The sequence below is a fragment of the Hyposmocoma kahamanoa genome, unplaced genomic scaffold (genome assembly GCF_003589595.1).
Source record: "Hyposmocoma kahamanoa isolate Upper Pololo Valley unplaced genomic scaffold, ASM358959v1 63, whole genome shotgun sequence".
Taxonomy (NCBI): Eukaryota; Metazoa; Arthropoda; class Insecta; order Lepidoptera; family Cosmopterigidae; genus Hyposmocoma; species Hyposmocoma kahamanoa.
This window is the reverse complement of record NW_020653851.1, coordinates 8,281,170-8,303,883: the sequence shown is the minus strand read 5'-3', so window position 1 is coordinate 8,303,883 and position 22,714 is coordinate 8,281,170. Positions and strand designations below refer to the sequence as shown.

Sequence of the window (22,714 nt, the reverse complement as noted above, 5' to 3'; positions counted from 1 at the left end):
GTATCATAAATACCCAGACCCGAGACTATATAAAAAAGTTAGTTTACTACATTCACCCGGCCGAGGATCGAGCCCAGGACCTCTGAGATGGCGACACATGAAAACCGGTGTGCAAGCACTCGACCACGGAGGCCGTCGTATAACTGTCCATTGTCCAATATCTATATACGTATAAAAGGTGGACAGTTCACCTAAAGATAAAATAACTAAAATACAATTAAATATGTAATACTGTAATATTTTCTACATGTCATTCATCTGTTAAAAACTTAACTGTACAATTTCGAAACGCATAATTTTCTCTTTGATTGGGTAAATTACTGTAATTACAACCTTTGTAGATGCGTACACCGATCAAACACTGTACATTATTATAAGTTATGTGTGTAATGTAACATGTTATGTTCGAACGGCTGGCTGGTACAGTTCGACAAACTTATTTCTTCGTATAGAAAAATAAAATAGTTCAGAAAGTTTATCATGTTTTCTTCGATAACAATACGTTTGTCGACTGCTCAGTTAAACTGGTTTACGACTTGAAGAAAATAAACTAAGCGCCCACACCTACGGTCGTGTTCCAAACTATTGTACACAGCATGATCTGATAACGTCGCGTCGCCACGACTCAATGTTGTACTTTTTTAACACTTATACTAAGGTATACAGTGCAGTACAGTTTTATTTCTGCTTATACTTTGCATAAATAACACGATACTTATTGTTGAAAAAAATATTTACATTTTAACTGCCACTGTGGCCCAACGGTTACCATACCGGACTGCCACGCTGAGGTTCGATTCCCGGGCCGGAAGAAATATTTGTATGGCCTACATTTATTTCTCTCGTGGGTTTGGATGTAATTTGTGGTTGTCTATGAGTGTGTCCATGTCACTCGCGATACAGGGTTTCCCTAGTGCGTGGCTACGTTGAGTGTGTGCGTTATTATTACAAAAAATAACGAAGACAGAAGAAACCAGAGAGTCAATACGATAAGCCAAATGTTGAAGTAATAAAACAATTTTGTATGTTTTCGATAACAAATCATTAAATATGTAAACCACATACCTATATAACCTATCAATTAACGTTCTCACAATACTGCATTAAATGCAATGAAATCAATTAATATCAGTACGTTAAGGGCGTCATGTGTTTAACACTTTTTTATCGTATCAATGGCATGCATACTAAAATGCTTGCCATCGTGGTGTAAGGTACTCGCGAATTGTTGCCCAGGTTACACCAGACGTACAGGAAAGTATTCCCCAATTTCTTTATGTAAAGAAGTAGAGCATCAAAATATTTTTATTACCTGTGCTATTACTTTTTGAAGCAACCTATACTAAAAAGGCACACAACATACCCTACCTTTCGACACGCATTCAGGGAGTCGTGCGCGTGCGCATGTGCCCCTCCAGACGCGCTTACGCAGGAAGCACGCGCCACTAGCCCTCACTTTAGGACCAGGCAAATAAAGTTCATGCAGGTCAAGGCGCAATTTGAATATTAAACTTTTATTCATCGTGATAGTAATAAAACTTGACAATAAGCTTTAGATTTATTGGTAAAGTTGTTTAATCTCCTTTATACACAGTGTCATTGATACCTTTGTCGGTGGTCACCGTGTTAAAGAATAATTTAACTTGAAAAACATTCCAGTAATCTTTTTGTTTTCATTAGTATAATGTAACTTTATAAAAGTCTTAAAAAAAAAGACACAAACCGGAAATTATATGTATCAGTTTTGTTTACGCAATGTTGCTTAAAACAAATTTAAATATTATCTAACGTGTTCCCTAAATGTACATAATATGTACTTATAATGGAAATGTCAGCTATATAGCCTTGCGAAGCTGCCGTGACTCGAAACAGTGTGGGTTCCACCTACTCCCAAGCTAACCTTGACAATCTCTGTACCTAATGAAAGAGTTAGCACAAAGACCACCACGATCCTAACTAATGGTATTACACTCCCAAAATAGCAACAACAACCTCTCGATAATTAATTGCTAACGCTTTGTTAGAGTACAAAAGACAATACAAAAAAAAGCTATTTACTATGTGTACAAAAGCCACATTGAATGTGTAGAGTGGCAAGAATTTAAAGCAGGTTTTCGTTAAAATCATTCATTCTTCACGCTTGAATGGTCCCTGTACGCGCCAGGAATGGTACCCTTGGGAAACGTTGCGCAGGTACACAAAATGCAGTCTCTATAAAAGTTTTTGTTTTGTCGCACCTACTTGTCTCCATACCAAAGTGGCAATGGCAAAAACTCTGTATTAGAATGATATATGTATAATTGGTCTGCTTATATATAAAAACGCTTTTATTAATTTCATGGGTTAAATTGGATTTTTAACGAACTTTAAAAGTCATCGGATAACGCGATTGCAATATTTGCAGTGTAGATAAAATTATTACATTTGTTCGAATATTTACACTACATTTTTTACGAATAAGATAAGCAGAATACAATACATTTCGTGAATGGACCATTTAACAATAAAGTGCGTAACTTGTAGGAAACTTGTGCTATATTTGCCGTTTACGTTATCGCTCTACATTACAAGACTACTCGTTTCCGATGTTTCGAAAATGCGGTAACAACAGTTCTTATAAAAAACGTAAATAAAACTTTGTAAATAGATAACTTAATGTAAAATCTATAAATTATTAAAATTGCCTAGTAGAAAGACACTCTACAACTTTGAAACCTAAATTATTTCTGTCTTTTTCTTTCCAATAGAACACGGTATTTTTTATTTCGTCACTTTGAACCCTATTCGCCGGTATACGCAGAGACAGACAGGCAGTATAAACAATTTCTTGAACGGCGCGCTCGTAATTTTGAGGTTATGTTAGTATTAATTCGACGTTCGTTCGTAGTGAACGTGTGGCGTGCGCTGCGTCTGGTGATTGTGTCGAATGCATCGTCGCGATCGATATTCGGTGAACTTGAGTGCAGACAGAATTTGAGTTGCAGACATGCAGAGCCCGCACATACATATTCTGTGTCGCTCCCAAAACTGAAAGATGATCACTTTTGAATTACAGTGCTTAACGATCGCATCACAGTTGGATTAATTAATTTTATTGGTTATCATTACATTACACTTCTGGTAAGTTGTAGTTGTCAAAGTTTTTTGTTCTCTAATAGTTATTATCGTTTTGATGTTTTGTGTTGATAATGTGTGTTATGTTTTAAATTTAAAATTTACAGTACAAATGTAACGGTTTCAAATGAAATGTTTGAAGTCAACGACTCTACTTCACGTCACAAATTTGGCGCGCTTTTCCCTATATTATGATGGTGTTATTTTGTATATTACTTACTAAATGTTTAATTTAAATAAAAATTTATGTATCATGCAGTCAGCTGTAAAGCGATAAGTAAATGTAAAAAAAATATTGTTTGTTACATTGAACACTGGAGGGTTTTCGGTCCCCTCGTACCTTAGACCCTCGCAGTTCGCCACACTCCGGTAGTCAACTGCACCAAAAAACATTATGCAGATTCTAACATCCCTATTGCTAAGTTCTGTAAGGATAAAATTCGATGTATGGAGAGATGAATAAGGTTGTTAGATCTTTCATCGTGCTGCATTCAACGCACCCTCAGTTTATTGCCTATACGGTATGCATGTTGCGGTGCCTATTGTGATTCGCCATCCATTAGATGATTAATCCGTCGCATTGTAGTATCACACATTGTTGTGCAAAATGGTAATCAGTGCAAAAGAAAAAGAGTTAACGATTCTCAGCTGCAAATTGCAAATTCAAATACTATCTAACAAAAGGCAAGTCATTAAAACCGTTAGGTGTCTAGCGAAGTGAAGCGATAATAGCCACCTTTGTTGATCATTCACTGAAAACGGCCTGATTTTTAAAATTATGAAAGTTGAGACACTTGTCCAGTGTTTCGTTTCGGCGACATATTGGTATATTAAATTAAATCCTTGTATCCGAGCATGGCATGGGTCATTAACGCGGATGCGAACAAGATCGTCCACTTATGGCAACAAGTGTGGGCTCAACATTAGTAAAGAAACCTCAAAAGGTCACAAAATAAGTCCGCATAATAAAGTGTTATGATTCAAACAGTCATCTTTGTACTTATATCGGAAATTATACATTTTTTTATTTTAATCATGTACATTTGTTTTTTTTAAACAAATCAACATTTTCAGGCTCCTTAGTTGCGGCTGACTGATAAGGAATCTGTAAAGTGCCCGAAACATTGGTTTGTTAGAAACATAAATCTGCCCTCTTTATCATAAGTAACTTAATTGATATTTTTAACGTTTTTAACTTAAAAAAAAATTTGAGTTATTAACACATCTGGAAACACAGCGAAACGAGATCCACAACCCATTATAAGCGTTTTTTTATATCTTAGTTACTTTCAGTTTTATTGTTCATCAAAACCCACGTAGTTTTGGTGCCATATCGTCGGGGATAGTGCAATTACGCGTAACTAGCATTTGATTATGAGTTTCCATTTTGCTAATTTTATGGCCAAATCAAACCCGCGTAAATGTCGTGGCAACCAAATTAACGTGATTTAAGAGTTGTTATTGTTATCAGTCCGTAGACATGAACATGAATTAATGCTCACTGTGCAAAAATGAAAGTCGTAGCTATTTTAAACAAATAAATAATAAAGTTTAATCCCTCTCCTGTGAAATTTGATTTAGTGCAGATGAGCGCTTGTTATCAATACTACATATGCGGATTGCTCTATCCCCTACGATATCTCGATAGTTACCAAAATGCAAATGCGTTAGTAATGACAAGGAGGGCAGAAATATAGGATGAGATCAGAAAAAAACTTCATTTCCAATGTGTAGCAATCGCGAAAGCTTATCGTCATTGTTTTGTAGAAGGAGCGAAAGCGCCGCGCCATTTCGAAAAAGTTTTCACGGGAGCAGGTTTTAAGGTTTTAACGGCTGTTTTAAAATATTTACGTTCGGTTTTAAATTTTGGTTTTTTGCTTTAAAATTAAATTTAAAACAGAACGTTAATATTTTAAAACAGTCGGTAAAAACTAAACCATGCTCCCATGATTTTTTTTCCGAAATAGCGCTTTCGTTCTTTCTACAAAACACCGAAAATGTGCGAAACTAACGGGGAATTTCGATAACAATAATGTTATTATTAAGTCAGATGCAATTAGAAGTACGTATTTTTATTTACCTAACACGAATCTAATTGAATAATATATTTTTCCTACTATAACGCAGTTTTCAAGGTTTTTGACAGCCTTTAAGAGGTACTCAAATACATGTACTTAATAAGAATTTCACGCTTGTTTACATTTGAATATAAGTAACGTTATAGTGAAGGAAATTGAATCAAAGTTCATAATGGTGAAACCTTATTGTTCTATTCACACGTAAGGTCCTTGATCTATAGTAATCATCATGAGAACGCTTGATGGCTTTAATTCAACTTCAATACAATTCCATTCCATAACCTTTCACGGTTTCTTAGTAGTCACGCAGGCATTATTAAAACTTTTACTTCATTTCTAATCTTCCAAGGTTAATATGCTCGTAAAAATATAGGAAAAGTGATGTTATGCGTACTTATAAGTAAATAAAACATGGCTATTCGTCAAGATTTGCCTACCTTTTGAAATCATTACGCTAATAATCTCAGTACAGAGTACTAAAAAAACCGACCTCGAACGTACGTGGAATTACATATAAATAAAATGAATCTTCATGCGTGAACGAACAGCAATCCTTAGAGGTGGATGATTTTCTTCAAAATGAATTGGGACCACTATGGAGGCACCCTTTTTCCAACAAAAAAAGAATCATGAAAATCGGTTCACAAATACCGGAGTTATCGCGTAACGTACATACAAAAAAGAACATGCAATCGAATTGAGAACATCCTCCCTTTTTGAAGTCGGTTAAAAAGGACAAACGTTATATTATACCTTGCATATTTCCGCCGCTAAGCAGTAATGTGATCATTACAGCTTTGAAGGATAAAGGTGCTGGTGAAATTAAGGCACACGGGTCTTGTCAACTTTATGTCTCTGGGTAACGGGCGCAGTGACAGTGTCCCTCAGATCTTTACGATTTTAAATTCTGAGTGGCATGGCAACTGTTATAGGTAGGCGTGTCGCTCACCACCAGGCGCACGACTCGTTCGTACCGTCACGTGATCACATTAAAAAAATTACAATTTGTAATGTAAATGGTATTTGTGTAACGTGAAGTCACTATCAACCCATATACATACCCTGTTGAGCAAGGACGTCTTTTAAAAAGTGAGTTTAGTTTAAATATCGACCATAATATGAAATATTATGCGTTAACCTACATAACTTATTTTACAATTCCTTCAACTAAAGTATGCTACCCATGAATTGTATTTTAAAGGAAAGTCCACACAAAACGCGGACACAATAGTATTGAACACTCGATGTACTATGAACTCTATGGCAGGCCTGGCACTGACCGTTTGAAGAGTACTTTCAAATTCCGACCTATCGCTTGAAGGAAAATGAGATTGCCAGACAAATGTCTATAATTATATAATGTATAGAGAATACTTATAGATTTACGATGTGCCGTTTTATGCATCCATCGATAATTTTTGGAGTAATCCATGTATCAATCAATAATACCTACATTTCAGAGCGTAGATACGTATAGTCAAATATATATATATATATATATATATATATATATATTCACTACATACCTTTGAGGAAAACAGAGCTCTAACATGTTGTCCTTAAGTTTTAGTTTTGTCCTTATATGTAGATAGTATGACGCACACCATGTGCCTACATACTGACGTATAATATAATGGAATACGTTTAGAATACGTGTACTTGCCAGAGTAAAGTACCTAACTAAGTATAAATAAGTACATTGTAAGTGAGTTCAGCCTGCAAGCAGATGCGCAAACATTAATGAAATTCGTTTTCTACAGCTTCGTATTCTATCTTGTTGTTTAATTAGTCATTCCAAATTCAATAACGTACCTACAAAAAGTTACCATAAATCAATTTATCGAGTCTTTGTCAATTTTACTATAATTTAACAGTAAGTCACTTTGTTTACTAAAATAGTATTTAGAAATCATTTTACACACGTTAAATCGTGTACACTGTATAGTTGAATCGTAGAACGAAAAAAAATTACTGTATCGTACATACTACGTATAGGCTTTTTGTAACAATTGCTAAATTTAGGTACTGCGCTCAATTATTAAGAAGTCTAGATTATAGACGTGGTAGTAAAATCATATTGCACTTGGTTTAATACGGAGTTGCAAAAGGGACAATTTATCATTCGTCTCAGCCGTTACTTATACAACTACATGAGTTGATTTTAACAAGTCTTATTGTAGGAGTAATTCTCGGCTGTATGAAGATGTCATCACGTTCCGGGCCTCCCACGCTGGATAATGAAATTGACGAACAAAGAAGCAATTTCTATAGGGGATCAACTTTACAACGCTATGCATGACGTTCCGAAAGATTTGAAAAAAATAAATTTTAATAATTTATTTGTTATTAGGTCAACGGAATTAAATCAAACAAATGTTGTCTTCTCATAGAAATCAATGTAACAACCAACATCAGCAGGTTTTGGACATATCAGCAGACGCAGACACCGACCTTTTTACTTAAACATCAGAAGATGGTGATGCGGATGCTTATTTTATCTATTTTAAAAATAAATAATCGTCAATAATGGGCAGATCTCTGTCCATTTTTTTTTAAATGGACAAAATTAGCATCCGTTACAAAATTATTGAAAAAAAATGAACCTGCATGAAATCAATCAGCCTGCCTATCTTAATCATACCGAGATGTCCTCAAAGGCAAAAAGAGCAAAAAGGTCCTCTTTGCTCTTGCAGTCTGTTTTTAGATGGTTTGTAAATTAATGTTACGACGCGACTATCCGCAATGAATATTAGCATTAATCAATGCGGAGGCTCATGTGGATGCAGATATTTTAATTTACTCGAATTGTCCGCGAATGCGTATGCTAATATTCGCCACAACTTTGGTAACAATCGATCTAAAGTAGATATTGGATGAAAGTAAAAAAAATCCAATATTTCCAAGCTAGTAATTCCTGAATTTAGCCCTGTACAATCGCTCTATCTATAAGCATTGTGCTTATAGATAGAGCGATTGCACAACGATTTCATTCCCATTTATTCATGAGAAGCATGTACTTTTTAAAGATAACTACATCTTCGGGAAATAATTTACATGTACTCCCACAATGCCTCCCTTTCATGGAGCAAAATCTTGATAAGTTCAAACCGAAGTCCGACGTCGCGTCGCCGTAGACGACGCATGATAAATCAGACCACTCAGACTTCATTAGTGTAGCCAACAATACGCCAAGCTACTGTATCTGTATAGGTATATGTAGAACAATAAAGCAATTTGTGGAGGAAGTTTTAAAACAAAACTTCCACATTTTTCAGGTGCATTTCAATTCGGTGTTGTTTACAAAAGTGAACAACGTGAAAGTGACAAATTCAATTCTGATGAACAAAAGTATATCACAATTACATTTTATGTATATTTTCTATACTACACCGGCACATTAAGCAGGACAAAAATGAGATAATAAAGAAGAAACGCATTGTACTTAAATAAATAAAAATCGAATATAAAATACGAATTATGTTAACATCTTTTCACACCAACTTAGTCTTACTAAAGTCTACTTAGCCTTTATTGAAAAAAATCGAAACTAAAAAAATGTATTATTATTTAAATCTTGTGATAAAGCAGAAACTATTTACATATAATATAATTTTAAAAATTGTAACAATTTAATATTGATTAAATAAAAGTTTAATAAATAAAAAACTTTTTCAACTAAAGTTTACGAAATGTACGACGCAAAATCAACATCGAAGTCACTCGACAAATCGGCGTTACTAGGAAATTAAAACAATTTATGAAGAAGTGATGAAAATAGTAGATTATTTTTATTTTCGAATTAAATTAAATTTTATTAATTTTGGAATTAATAAAAAGAAAAACAATCGGTCAATCTTTTGAAAAAAAACACTGCAATTTTTAAAGTTTTTCCTCGTCTTACGCCAAATGTATTAGATACTTCGAAGAGGAAAAGTCATACAAACCTAACTGAATGAAAAACAAAATATAAAACGTTCGTGATCATTATCTTTTTTATTAATATCTATGTTTATGTATAACAAAAATAATAAACCGAATAACAAAACTTTTTGTAGACAGATCGATAGAGCATTAAAAATTAAAATCCTAAAATGAGAAAAGCGCTAAAGGTCCAATGTTTTAATGAAATAAAGGTAAAAATTTACCACCTTATTTAAGTAATCGATTAACTATTTTGCTACATCCTCAAGTTCTAAACGTAAAATGGTGACATATGTGCCACTAATAAAAACATAATGTTTTCTTTTTTAAAAATATGCAATGGATATGGCACTTACTACCCTGTATTACTAGGGAACCTATAAATATACCTATAAATGCTATATTTTATAGATAGGGAATTGATGCTCGAGTTTGTTTAATGGTTAAAATGTCTAAATATAATTACTTTTTGCATTGATAATGGCATTTTTGTGCATGCCCTAAGATTATATAGAGCTCATATTATAGCGCTGTACAGTGAGCGTTTACGTGAACACAGGACTAATATTGTTTGGTCTGAAGCATTTCACATATCATGTACATTTTGATGTACACATGGCCTTAGAAGGTTAACCCAAATACATCTTATAACTCATTATCGCTACAAACTGGCTTTGGCGTCCTAATTTTTTTCGAATTTCCCATGAGTCACAAATATCTTGAAAAATACTAAATAAAAAATACGTAGCCTTAAATATTGTGTCGTAATACTAGTTACGACACGTCATAAAAGGGCGTTATCAACGAACAAAATTACGTTAAACGGTCTCAATCAAGACGTTTATAAATCTTTGTCGGTGTTAATAAATCATTTTGACCTTACAGAAGAAAAGAGTGATTAAATTCGTCGTAATTGCACCGACTTTCTTTACTCACAGTCGCGTATGCGTCTGACCTATACCTACTTTTAGTGTTGCGAAAATGTTGTCCCACATAATCGCGACTACAAGTCATTCATCAAAACTCTCATAACTGTGTTTACTTCCTTTAAAAAAACAAACGGAATTACTAATTGGCAAAGCAAAATTCTTCTTTCTAATTATACTAATATTCAATTTTATTATATAATAAAATTGAATTCACTTATACAAAGCTTTTATAACCAGTGCCTCCATAATGTATTTCTTTATGACCACGAATTTTTTAAGATATTTATTAATTAAATATCAAATTACATGGAACAGCAGTGCTATTAGATAAAACACTTAAAACAATGACATAAAAAATGTAACATTTACTTCATTTACGTAACGGAGAAACTTAGATTATAACTTTACCTCTGACTCTGACTGTATACCTTTGATGTATAAATAAAACATACATTAATGCAGAAAAGCAAAGACTAAAGTAAAAGCAATTACAGCGTATCCTTGACACAAGACCACATGTAGGAGTATCAATTTCAATACTAATACAAAACCTTTTAGCCTCAACTATGTCGTGGTTGTCCAGCGGACCGTTTAATGACATCCGCTGTGATTTTTTATTACCATTTGAAATTGCTAATTGAATAGATCTAACACCATTTAAAAGTCCTAAACAATAGTTACCTATTTAAAAAAATATTCAATGCAGGAAACCTTGATAAGGGAAACGTTTTTTTAGGATGTTGCTTGATAGCCATCATTTAGTTGCAATATATCTGAAGATAAACCTCTAATAATTTCTTCAGGACTTTAGTTTTTACATGAAACTCATTTCCGTTACCTAATTTTTTTCTATGATACCAAGTGACTGGATGAACAAGTCGTGCGCCCGGTGCTAAGCGACACCCCTGTCTATAGCAGTTGACGTAGCACTCAGAACTTTAAATCGCAAAGATTTGAGGAGCAGTGGCAGTCCACTGCGCCCGTCACCTTGAGACATAAGTTGGCAAGTCCCATGTGCCTGAAATTTCACCAAAACCTTAGTCTTCAAAACCGGAACATAGTAATGCTCACATTACCGCTTAGCGGCCGAAATAGGTACCGTGGCAACACGGGGAGTATAAATATTATTCAACATTAGACTCTTCTATAGAGTTCTGAAAATTAAAAATTTTAACGCGCGGCGCCTAGAACTATTCATTTGCAACATTGAATAGCATTTTAAATTATTGTACGACTACATCATTGCAATTTCACATGGATTGGTTGGTCTTATAACCCATTCTATTCTTTCATAATAACGTAGTTTTCAACAAGGTTCTGCAATTTTGTATCCAAAATTATATTGCTTTAAGTAATTTTTACTTCAATTGTTGCGTTTTACAAGACATAAGTTTCTAAGTTTATGTTACGTTAGAACGGATGTTGCTTTTAGGAATAAAGGAACTAGAACAACCCCGCTTTCTCACGAGAAAAAAAGTAATAAGCCTCAACAACAAGATGTAGTGAGAGAAGCATTCTCCCATATTCGTTAGATGAAATTAAAGAGCACTATTAGTGGCTTTCTTAATTCCGGCAACAATGAGACTTTGGTGATCCGTGTCTTCGGTACCGTACTTGCCCTGGTTACTTCTAAAATTACTGATAATAACATAAAACTATCCGTAACATTCACAGTAGGTTATCTCTATCGCAGCGGTGCTCGAGCAATTACAGAATTAGGACCGTGACGTATTCAAACCTGACGCTTAAGGACCATTACGTGAATAAGCAAAATCTTTAGCTTGTAGTGTTAAACAACGAATGGAAATACTGGACGGGCCAAAGCAAAGGCAAAACGTCGTAGTGTAACAAATGCGACGCGGGTCACATTCCTTTGGGCCCATTGTGCCACTATCGTTCTCTAGCCACGCATAAATCTCAGTTTCGTTAATAAGTGTGGGCGCAACATGGGCACGAACCCGTTACGCGACACTCTATAAATTCCTAACTTTATTTAAAACAATGTTATTTTACATTATGTGCAATTAATTATGCGTAGTAAGTTCCTTGGGTTACAATAAGCTTCAGCTCATGGGTACGTGACTAATAAAATAATTACCGTTCATATTTTTTTCCCTATACATATAATGTTCGATCGATGGCCCAGCGGCTAGCACTGTAGGCGCCAGACGAGGAGAACCCGGCTTCGATTCTTGGTAAGATCAATTTGGGAAACGAACTTTCTTAAACTGTTCCTAGTCTGGGTAGTGCCCCCGAGTTAATTTTGTTGCTTTGGTACTACACACACACAGTCCAGGGAATATCTTATTTATAACCAGGTATTTGACGTTTGTCTGTCACTACTATTGTTATTGTTATTAAAATTGATCATAGTATTCGTTCTCGAAACTCGAACTCCTGAGAGTCATAGTATGTTTCTAATTGATCCACCGCTAACGGATAGAGAGACCGTTTTTGCCCCTTCACGCATTTCATTGTGCCAATGCACTTGAGCTTCGACGGAATGTGAATGGACAACTAATGGATTCCGGCTATAATGGCTACCCACTTGAGTTCAAAGTGGGACCGCGGGGCGAAAACAAACTTACCCCTCTGCGACTGCTATAAATTCTGCCTTTGACAACGCAACATATTGTACAAAACTCCCTAGTAGATCATATAAATCGATACCCAATTTCATCGATATAATGGGCCCCAATTTTTTTGTATTGTAATCTAAAAAGACATCTTAATTAGATGTTGGCGCCTTGTGAATCGCTTCCTATAGAAGTATTGTTATTGTATTAATAAGAAGAGCGTGGGAGACTAACCTGTCGTTCCCAATACGCTCACTCAATCGCACTCTCCGGTGTAGTCGTAACAACAAGAAAAAATCTGTATTCTCGTGACAACGTAGTTACGGCAAGTCAAAAAAGACATTTTTCCTGGTTATCTTGTGAACAATGAGATAAATTTTAGACTTTGATATTGTCTCCCAAGCGACATAGTTCAAGAAATCCGAATAAGGTATAACAGTGCTTTAACGCAGCAAGCACTTATCATTTAAAGTCCCATTGTATGTAAATATAAACGGCTCTCATGAAAATAAGGAATGTTTGCGCTCGTCTATAAACTAGCGACTTCCCTTTAGCGGTATGTACCTACATCTAATTAATTCTATGTTAAACAGTCTGACAATCATATCCGCACTGCATAGGTCGAGCACCGGAAGATCAGTGACCACGCTCAGCCAAATTCGGCACGCAACGGGACCGCCAAACGAATTAATGTTGGTTTCCGATGTAACAGCTACATGGACTACTCTGTTACTTTTGTGCTGCATCCAGTACAATACCCTAGTCCATTTTATCTGGACTAGTTGTTAAAGGTCTGATTATAGCATACATCAACAATTAGGGTGCTAACAGATTGACTGAATGTTTGCAGTTAATGCGTGAAATCGTAATCAACTTCATGAAGTCGATAACAACTTCACGCATTAACTTCATGCAGCGGATCTCGACTTCATGCAGTGGATCTCGACTTCATGAAGTCGGGGTCGACTTCATACAGTTAATGCGTGAAGTTGTTATCCGAGACCTCGACTACATGAAGTTGATAACGACTATACGCATTAAATACATGCTATCGAGGTCGACTCGGTTTCAAAATCGGTTTCGACTTCATGCAGTTAATGCGTGCCAGCACACAGGCTAGAGGGCAGGCTCCGCAGCTGAGCTTGCGGAAATAATAAAGAGTGATAAGTACCAGGACCCCGGCTCTGACTACCTATGTACAGCCTTTGGAGTCGAAAGCCTTAGCCAAAAAACTAATAGACTATCTGGGAAACCCAAGGGCCGACACAACTACCTTGCGCAACGCATTAGCATAGCCATACAAAGGGAACGCTGCCAGCATCTTGGGCACCTTGCCGGTGGAACCCAATTTTATTCATATAATTTAATCCTAGATTTGACTTCTAGTATTTAAGGTTTTATTGTACCTTACCTGTTTACTTTAACTATTGTCTAATAAATATCAACAAAGTCTTTAAAAAGGGTCTAGAAGTTTTATATAAACTTTAATTGCTCGATATATAGAATTTTAATTGTTCGCTCTAAAAATGTAAGCAAAGGACTTCGTCTAAAAACGGAATGCGGTTTCCGTCAACGATAGGCTACTTTTTGTCACAAATATAAATCTTAAAGAGGGCACAATATGTTATGTAACTTTACTAATTTTAAATTTTCGCTATGTAAATTTAATAAATTTACACTATGTAAAATAAAAAAATTACAGTATGTACATTTACTAATTTACTAGTTTTTTTGGTTCTCCATACAAACTTTCAGTAATACTTACTATACTTACTACAGTAGGTTACTTGAAGTACTTATTGTAGAAAGAAACGCTTAATCAGTTTATTAAGACTTGTACAGAACAAAACAAAAAACAATAATCAATTACAAATATAAGCTGAAACGGACAGCTCGCCTGCTGTAACGCTGGTTTTCAGTTGGAACTACACAGGCGAAATCGCGAGTACCAGCTATTTTCAATAACTTTAACTGCCTCTGTGGCCGAACGGTTACCATGCCGGACTGCCACGCAGAGATCCGATTCCCGGTTCAGAGGTTCGATTCCCGGGCCGGGAGAAATATTTGTATGGTATACGTTTATTTCTCTCGTGAGTTTGGGTGTAATTTGTGGTTGTCTATGTGTGTGTCCATGGCACCCGCTACACAGGGTTTACCCAGTGTGGGGCTATGTCGAATGCGTAATATAAATATAATATGAAGTAGGTACCTCCTTGCGTTTCGGTGAAATAGAGCTACGTTGCAATAAAAACAAGACAAAAAATTTGTGCTACCACAGGCGTGTCCATTGGTAATAAAGGTCTCCCCCAGCTCAAACCGGGAATTTAATTACACTCCTATGTCCACACAGAGTCCCCTGAGATTAATGTTCTCTGCGGTGGACACGAATTCCCCCGGTTACATTAATAACCATTTGTTACCACCATTACGTTTTCTCCGTCGCCAAAATTTCCTCTCGACTACGTTTAATAGGCTCACAAAGATTTGTGTCAAGAACACGTTGTTAATCTATTAGTCATAAAATATGGCTTTAGATAAAGTAAGACATGCGACGTGTAATGTTTACGATTATTTAAATACTTGTAAATTAATTTCACGGCCTAAAATTTACCATAAACGTTTCACTGTTTCCTAGCAGTGGCAAGAGTACTTAGTATGGTGAAGGCAGCTAATCAATTGGGCGGATATCCGCAACGGTACCGACTCCTGCGCCTGCGTAGAAAGACACGCACCGGCTGTTTTTGATTGTAAGATCGACCGACGAACCATTACAATTTCCTCAAAGAGCATAGTCATTTCATTGTATAATTTAACCGTATTACATTTTAGTTGTATATCATTGTTTTATATCATTGTATGTCATCATGTAATATCATTGGATATTTAAATGTCTTGTAAACAAAGGAACATCTCATTGGTCACAGTGATAGATACATTTTGAGTCATAAATTATAATAATCTGGTCATAAATTCATAATACCATAATTTTAGAGAAACTAATGAATGTTAGTGCCCTAGATGTGGCACAGAAACCATATCTGGAGTTGAGCACCGGACGTCGGTTGTTTGTCGTAAGCCCACGTCGAAAAATCAAGTGGGTGTCGCTGCATACTTTTAAAATGAATATCAAACACGGTAGTCAATGCTTAGTCTTCTAAACATGGTTTATTCGTTCATAAACTGGATACAGGACAGCTTCTGTACAAACCAGCTGCCCTCAGGCAATAAAGTCATATCTAATTATATCATCAAGCTTCTTACAAGCTAAACAGGCTCCTATATTTAGCGATGCGTGGTAAGATGGGTTATTAAACCCAGAATGATTTTCTAGGAAGTGCAATATGCTTTGTCTAAGGAAAGGTGTTATTAGATATGTAAATTGAGGAAAAAAATGAGGTAATACTGAAGTGCGTGCAAGATCTTTTAAAAAACAAAGAATATTCTTAAAGGTAAAACCATGGTAAAACAGCTTTATAATTGCAATCAACTACTCAGAAGCTGCGGTTACATCGGCCTAGATCTAGATCGAGTAGATCTTTTCTTGCCCACTTGATAGTGTAATGTAAGCAATGTTGCGCTTTATCAGCGTAACAAAATAATCCTTGAAATTTTCAACACTTGTGAAATAACCACGTGTGTTCTGAATCCATAGCTAAATACCTCTGTACATGACATGAATTTTTTGTTATGAGATTTCTTCACGTTCTAAATTAAAGCCTGAAAATAATTCAATTTGAATCTTGAGATTTTTTGGAAGAATAGCCAGTGGGCAGCAAAAACGAGGTGCCTACATATCTTTAATACTTCTTTCGTCTAAGTTTTTAGGTGATATGTCACGGTACTGTACGATTACAAACGTTTTAACGTGGATGTGTTTTTCTTTCGAACTAAACACTAATTAATGGTCGTCGTTGCTTTAGATTTCTATAACACGAGTGCTTTAGTTACTTACTTTAGGATCAGAACAACGTATGTGATGTTGTTGTTGAATGGTTAATTTGTGCAAATATAATAGATAATGATGTACTATTGACTACAAAATAGATTGACTGAAACTTAAATAATAAAATTAGGTAGTGTTATAACGAAACACCAGGACTGAAATGCCACATTAGTAGTCTGTAATTGGTCGTGTTATACCACAAATGTGGTCTGTGACCACAATAAATACACAATACTTAAAATATTGAGACAAGTTACAAAAACTTATTCGAGCAAGAAACGTTGCAATGAGTTTTTAATTGATTTGGTTGGTTTTTGCAGAGGTGAAGTATGGGTGCGCCAGCGTGGGGCTCACGCGGCGGCGGCGACCGACCACGACTCCTGCGCATGACTCCGCTACGCCATAGCTTCGCAGCACCCGCCTCCCCGCCCGCTCCGCCACCTCGTACACACGACTACGCTTCTGACGCTGATACTAATAAGAAGGGTAACTTGCTTCGATCAATAAGAACTTCCGCTTATTTACAATTAATTTTAGACAGTAAGTCTCTCAATGGACGGTCTTTAAAAACAACTCTCCTAACTACACAATTTAAAAGATAAACACGCTGGTTCTGTCGGTACAAAATAATAACGGATTTTTGTCAAGATTTTAAAGACTCAAATAACTTGAACTAGTTGTTTTATCTTTTGAGTGGCACGCTTACTTACAAAGTATTAAACATTTCAGAAGACGGTTGGAACGCGAATCTCTCACAAAGATGGAGAAAGTTACGACGTCGCTGCTCGAGGCTTCGCCCTGGCTCTGGAAATGGCAACCGCGAGCCAAGCCCCTTGCGTTGTACGCCCTCACCTCCACGACCGCCACCGCACTGCTCACCAGCACCACCATCGAAACTGTCCTTTCGGCATCGTGGAAAAGTATACACCACTGCATCATTAAGAGTAACAAGTGGAGCACCTGATATTTTGCGCGCTCTGGGTAAACTAGGTGGAGGCTTGCGAAGAAGAGCTCTATCGGCTCATGACGTTTTGACGCCGCCCCAACAGCAACCTGCTACTTTTTATGTTCCTAGTCCTACATCTGTTAGACAGCCTCCTTCACCGTCCCCGCCTCGACAATCAGCAACATTGAGACGAAGATGCAGCTCTCCAAATGTTTATCGTCCCAAAGCATCACCAAAGCCTCGCGATCGCACTCCTCTTATAAGCCCAGAAGACGAAACCCGTGATGTAGTTGACCTTGGATACATTTCAGAGCAAAGATTAAATGGTCACGGCTCTGAAAGACGAAGTCGGAGGCCTTACAGCGAGAATGTAGAAGACGCAACCGCTTATAGAAATGGATACAGTCGACTTTCACCAGATCCTCAGAGGATTTGGGAAGAACCATACCGTCTACCGCGGGTACAGATAAGGCAAGATCGAGGGGACTCTGTGCAACAAATCCGGAATGGTGTTGCTGAGCTGCGCGTTAGTAATACGCCTCGTGCCCCTCGTCCTCCTCCTGCACCACCAGTAAATGGCCAAGTAATTAAGAGAACACCGGCGCCTGAACCACGAGATACACACACTTTTGAGGTATATGTTTTAAAGATTAAACGAAGGTATTTCGTTAAACAAATGCACAATTACAAAGAATTATATAAAAAAAATATTTAATTTGTTTTCATTTCAATTTCAGGTGCGTTTCACGAAGTCAGCAGGCGGAAAAGGCCTTGGCTTCAGCATAGTGGGCGGTCGAGATTCGCCTCGAGGTGAAATCGGCATTTTTGTCAAAACCATTTTCAACAACGGCCAGGCGGCAGAATCCGGTCTTCTGAAAGAAGGTAATGAATTCTATAATTTCTGTTGTATTTGGGAGAATAAGACACGAATAAAATATTTTTATTTGGGCATAGTACTAAATTACGATACACAACTAAAACAAAATAGATTTTCATTTTTCTTCCGCAAGAAAATAAAATAAATAACCCAGTCTCATTGCGACAATTCAGGAAAGACATGCAAACAAATGTCGAAAGAGGCTAATAAGTGTACGGCATGGTTTTAGCAACATCAGCTTTGCGATTAGATACACGCGATGGATTGCCATAAACGGCGCGCATTCCGCACTTAACAGCTGTTTTAATACGATCTGCGGTACTAACTAACGGCGCTACGGGCATGGCAAGTATACTCGCCATATTTGCACCTGCACCGTGCACTACCACCAACCTCCTACACGTCGGGTGGATAACGTTAAGCGATACGGAGGTCGAGACCCAACTAATTATGAAGTAAATTGATACAGGCATATGTTCAGAAATAGACTACTCCATAGACCATAGACCGACTAATGATGATCAAATGCAAAGTTTACATCACCATACAATGATACTTCTCTACGACAAACAAACCGCATGACTAACGACTAATTAACTCTTTTCAACAATAATTTAATTTCCTTATTATTTAATTACTTAACGTAGTCATTCATTGCGAAATTCATAGCTCTTCTAACAGTAATGCAGTACATAATAAACAACGAATATGGATAAGACTTTATTGACTCACACTACTGTAGTTTAACTAGAGACGTGATTATATATTATAAATGTAATTATGTTAATTTAAAAGTACCTTACAGAATTACCGATATTTCATAGACAGAAAATTGCAAATTAGTACCTCTATAATAAGAATTTAGTGAAAACATCGTTGACTTTAGTTAGGTACTACATTCGTTAGATTGCCGTTCAACATAATTATACAAAGCGACATTAAGGTCATAATATTATGTCCATTGTATCGTAAGACTACGGCTAGACCAAACTACGTGAAATGTGTCAATTTATAATAATAACAATAATTCGTTTATTTGCTTAAAACATGATATAACAGAAGATTTTACAAGAGACAACACCAGTACAAACATGTTTCGTATATATTAAATAATTTGCATATGTATAATATTATATAATGTCAATTAAGCTAATACAATAATAAAAACGTCACAAATATGTTAAGTTACAATTGAATTTTGTTAAGAATGATAATCATCAAGACAAAATCTTTAATCTTATTTCTTGTCAAATATTTCGTAGTCGTAAAAATTTTTTAACCACTTGTACAGCTTCGTTTTAAATAAACTTAAGTGTAATAGTTTTATCCCAAATGACATTTTGTATTATATATGTCTATACAGGCTTTCTTAAACAAATGTATATTTTCGTACAAAGATACAAACGTATACATTATAATATCAATGATGGTAGTGGCAACAAACCAATGCTCTGAAACAAGGGTCTGCATGTTTCATCCGGGGGAATTCTACAAATTACTCTAATGCATTTCTTTTGTGCTATAAAAGCTCTGTTTCGATCTATATTATTACCCCATACTATAAGACCGTAACATAGTATGGATTCTACATATACGCCCTATATGTGGTTATGTCAGCTTTCTTATTTGTTATATTTTTCAGCTTTTTTAAGGCATTTATAAACTTATTGATTCTTGTCCATACATTCTCGACGTGATTTTTCCAGTTTAGTTCTATGGTTACTCCAAGAAATTTTGTGTGGGGTACTTCCTGAATTGTATCGATATTTAAATTATAATTATATTTAGTATGTGTCGATTTATTAATTGATTATTTGATTAATTGTATTGTTTATGTCTAGTTCATAGTCTCTTATTGTTGTAGTCTTTCTACTAGAAGTTACAATAATAAATATGTCGTCAGTAAATATGAATTCATGTTTTGTTCTGTCTATAATATCATTTATGTACAGTAGGAATAAATAGGTCTTATCACACTTCCCTGTGGAACACCATGTTTTTTGATTTTAGGTACTGACTTGAATTCCAATAATTTATTATTTGTAATATGTATTGAAAAATAAACATATTATGAAATAAAAAATATCTTAATCAAGTCTTGTTTCGCAAACGTCTCCACTTTTACATTCCAGGTGACGAAATTCTCTCAGTAAATGGAAGAGGTACAGCGGGTTTAACCCATGGGGAAGCCATCAGGCTATTCAAAGACGTGCGCGCAGGACCGGTGCTGATCCGCGTCGCGAGGCGTTCGCCTGTGCGCTGACTACCCTGCGCCTGCTGTGGCGACCCACAGCCGCTGCAGGCGTCGCAAGGCATCCTTCCCGAAACCTACAATACTTTGTAATATTGTTCGAAAATGTACAACCGTTTAAGTCATTATCAAAATATTGAACGAGGCGTTAATAACCTTCGCTCACCATCACACAGTTTAAATATTACAAGATGCTGTGATATTGGTCTCTCGCAGCAGTCGCAGCCTGAACAGTGCTTTTGCAGCATTCTGTTCTACTACTCGTATAAGCTATGCAATTCTATTATTACGATCTGCAATAGGTATTTAAGATCATTGCTTACGATATAAAATTATATCGCCTTAACAATGTGCCAAGAAGAGAAATATTTTTTAATGGTATTAAATATGTAGCTTTTGCACCTACATAGCCTATACTCTATCTGTTGACCAGAAGTCTCCTTTAAGGAGAGCTTAATGTAGAAATTGTGTACAGGACATAAGAATGTATACGCATATATGTTAGTTTTTATATAGTGCTATTGTGAATAGAACAAGAACAAACAACGTCATAAGGGAATCCGAAATTTATAATACAACATTACAGAAACTAATAGAAGAACAGTTCGACTAACTCCATTCAATAGTGGATCACGTAAATGTCTACAGCTAGACATTCTAATATCTAAACCACGCGTCTATTTAGCAATGAGATTACATCGAGGAATATAGACAATCCATTTAAAAAGATTTTAACAAAATGCCTTATGTAGAGACATAGAACTTTGACACAGTTTATCTAAAATTGTCTGTGATATGATATTCAAAGCTGATCGCGCAAAGATGTATGTAAATATTTAATAAGTTTTTGTAGTTTTTAAATGATTAACTTATTTTTATATTATATGCGATAAATGTAACTGCGTGCTGTATGTACGCCTTTCTGTATTTAAGACCTGAAGTTTCAATATAGATACTTAGATGTAGAGTTATACGAAATTTATTATTTACAACCTTTCTAACCAGTAATTGTCAGCATGAAAACAAGAAACATGAAAATACATTAAAATTTATACAAAAAAGAACTGTATCCCATTTCCATGTTTTTATGTCTTGCCTAAGTGTGTTAAGAGTATCTTATCTATGATGTATATTCGTAACCAGAAAGCTCAAGAGGAATAAAGTAGAGCGGTTTAAAACATATAAAACATAAAACGATTACGTATCTTTTTATAGAAATACGAAAAATATTTTGCTTTTGTTTTTGCAAACTTCGAACAAATCAAGTTCACCTTTTGTAAGAGCTTCAATCATACTATATTGATATTATTCACTGTATGACTCGCCCGTTCTTTGAACTATACATCAAATAATATTTACTACGTAAACGATAACGAATTTGCCAATGCCTTATTCCAAATATGCAGAGACGTAAATTAAACGATTCCTGGAAGTCAGTGTTTTACAAAATTGTTTTAAAAGATTGTTACGTTTGGTAGCGCCATCTATTCGATACGATGGAAACTTTCTAGCTTAGTAGGTCTTTGGGTGACTCATCTCTAATTATAGCGAGCCCAAGGTGAAATAAGTTCGCAAAGTTAATTGGAAAATATCCGACAGAGGGCAACACATGTTTAAAAATATAAATGTTTACATGCACATTCCAAGGTGGCAAGCAAGTCATTTAAAGTGATGTGTATTAAAGGTCTTTTATTACGTCTATTTCTTTTAACGTTATAAGGTATGTAGATGTATTTTAGTAATTTGCAGCTGTGTACATATGTATGTGTGTTGAAGTATTCAATACAAAAAATTTCAGAAAACCATGGAAATATTGTTTCAACATCAATAACAGAATTATAAAATGTGGATTTACATTTATCGAGTTCTTAGGTTTTCGGGATTGTTACACATAGGAAACGAAACTATTTTTCCGGATTTAAATCGCGTACATTTGTTTTTTCAAACAAACCGACGTTTCGGACCCTTTACAGGTCCTATGGTCACGGTTGACTGAGGTGGTACAGTCTTCAACCAGTTATGTCTAATATTCATGCAAACCACCCTATTTTTTCACTATAGTTACAATAGTTATTAATT

At 35.6% G+C, this 22,714-nt stretch overlaps 1 protein-coding gene across 1 annotated transcript; it reads left to right on the top strand.

Annotated features, from left to right (window-relative positions):
- Positions 1-2,971: 2,971 nt before the first annotated feature.
- Positions 2,972-21,649, top strand: LOC113230255 (membrane-associated guanylate kinase, WW and PDZ domain-containing protein 2-like). Its single transcript, XM_026464100.1, has 5 exons — positions 2,972-3,120; positions 16,882-17,047; positions 17,291-18,141; positions 18,245-18,389; positions 20,517-21,649. The coding sequence occupies exons 2-5, from the start codon at positions 16,891-16,893 to the stop codon at positions 20,645-20,647; spliced, it is 1,284 nt and encodes a 427-aa protein (XP_026319885.1). The 5' UTR covers positions 2,972-3,120; positions 16,882-16,890; the 3' UTR covers positions 20,648-21,649.
- The last annotated feature ends 1,065 nt before the right edge of the window (positions 21,650-22,714 follow it).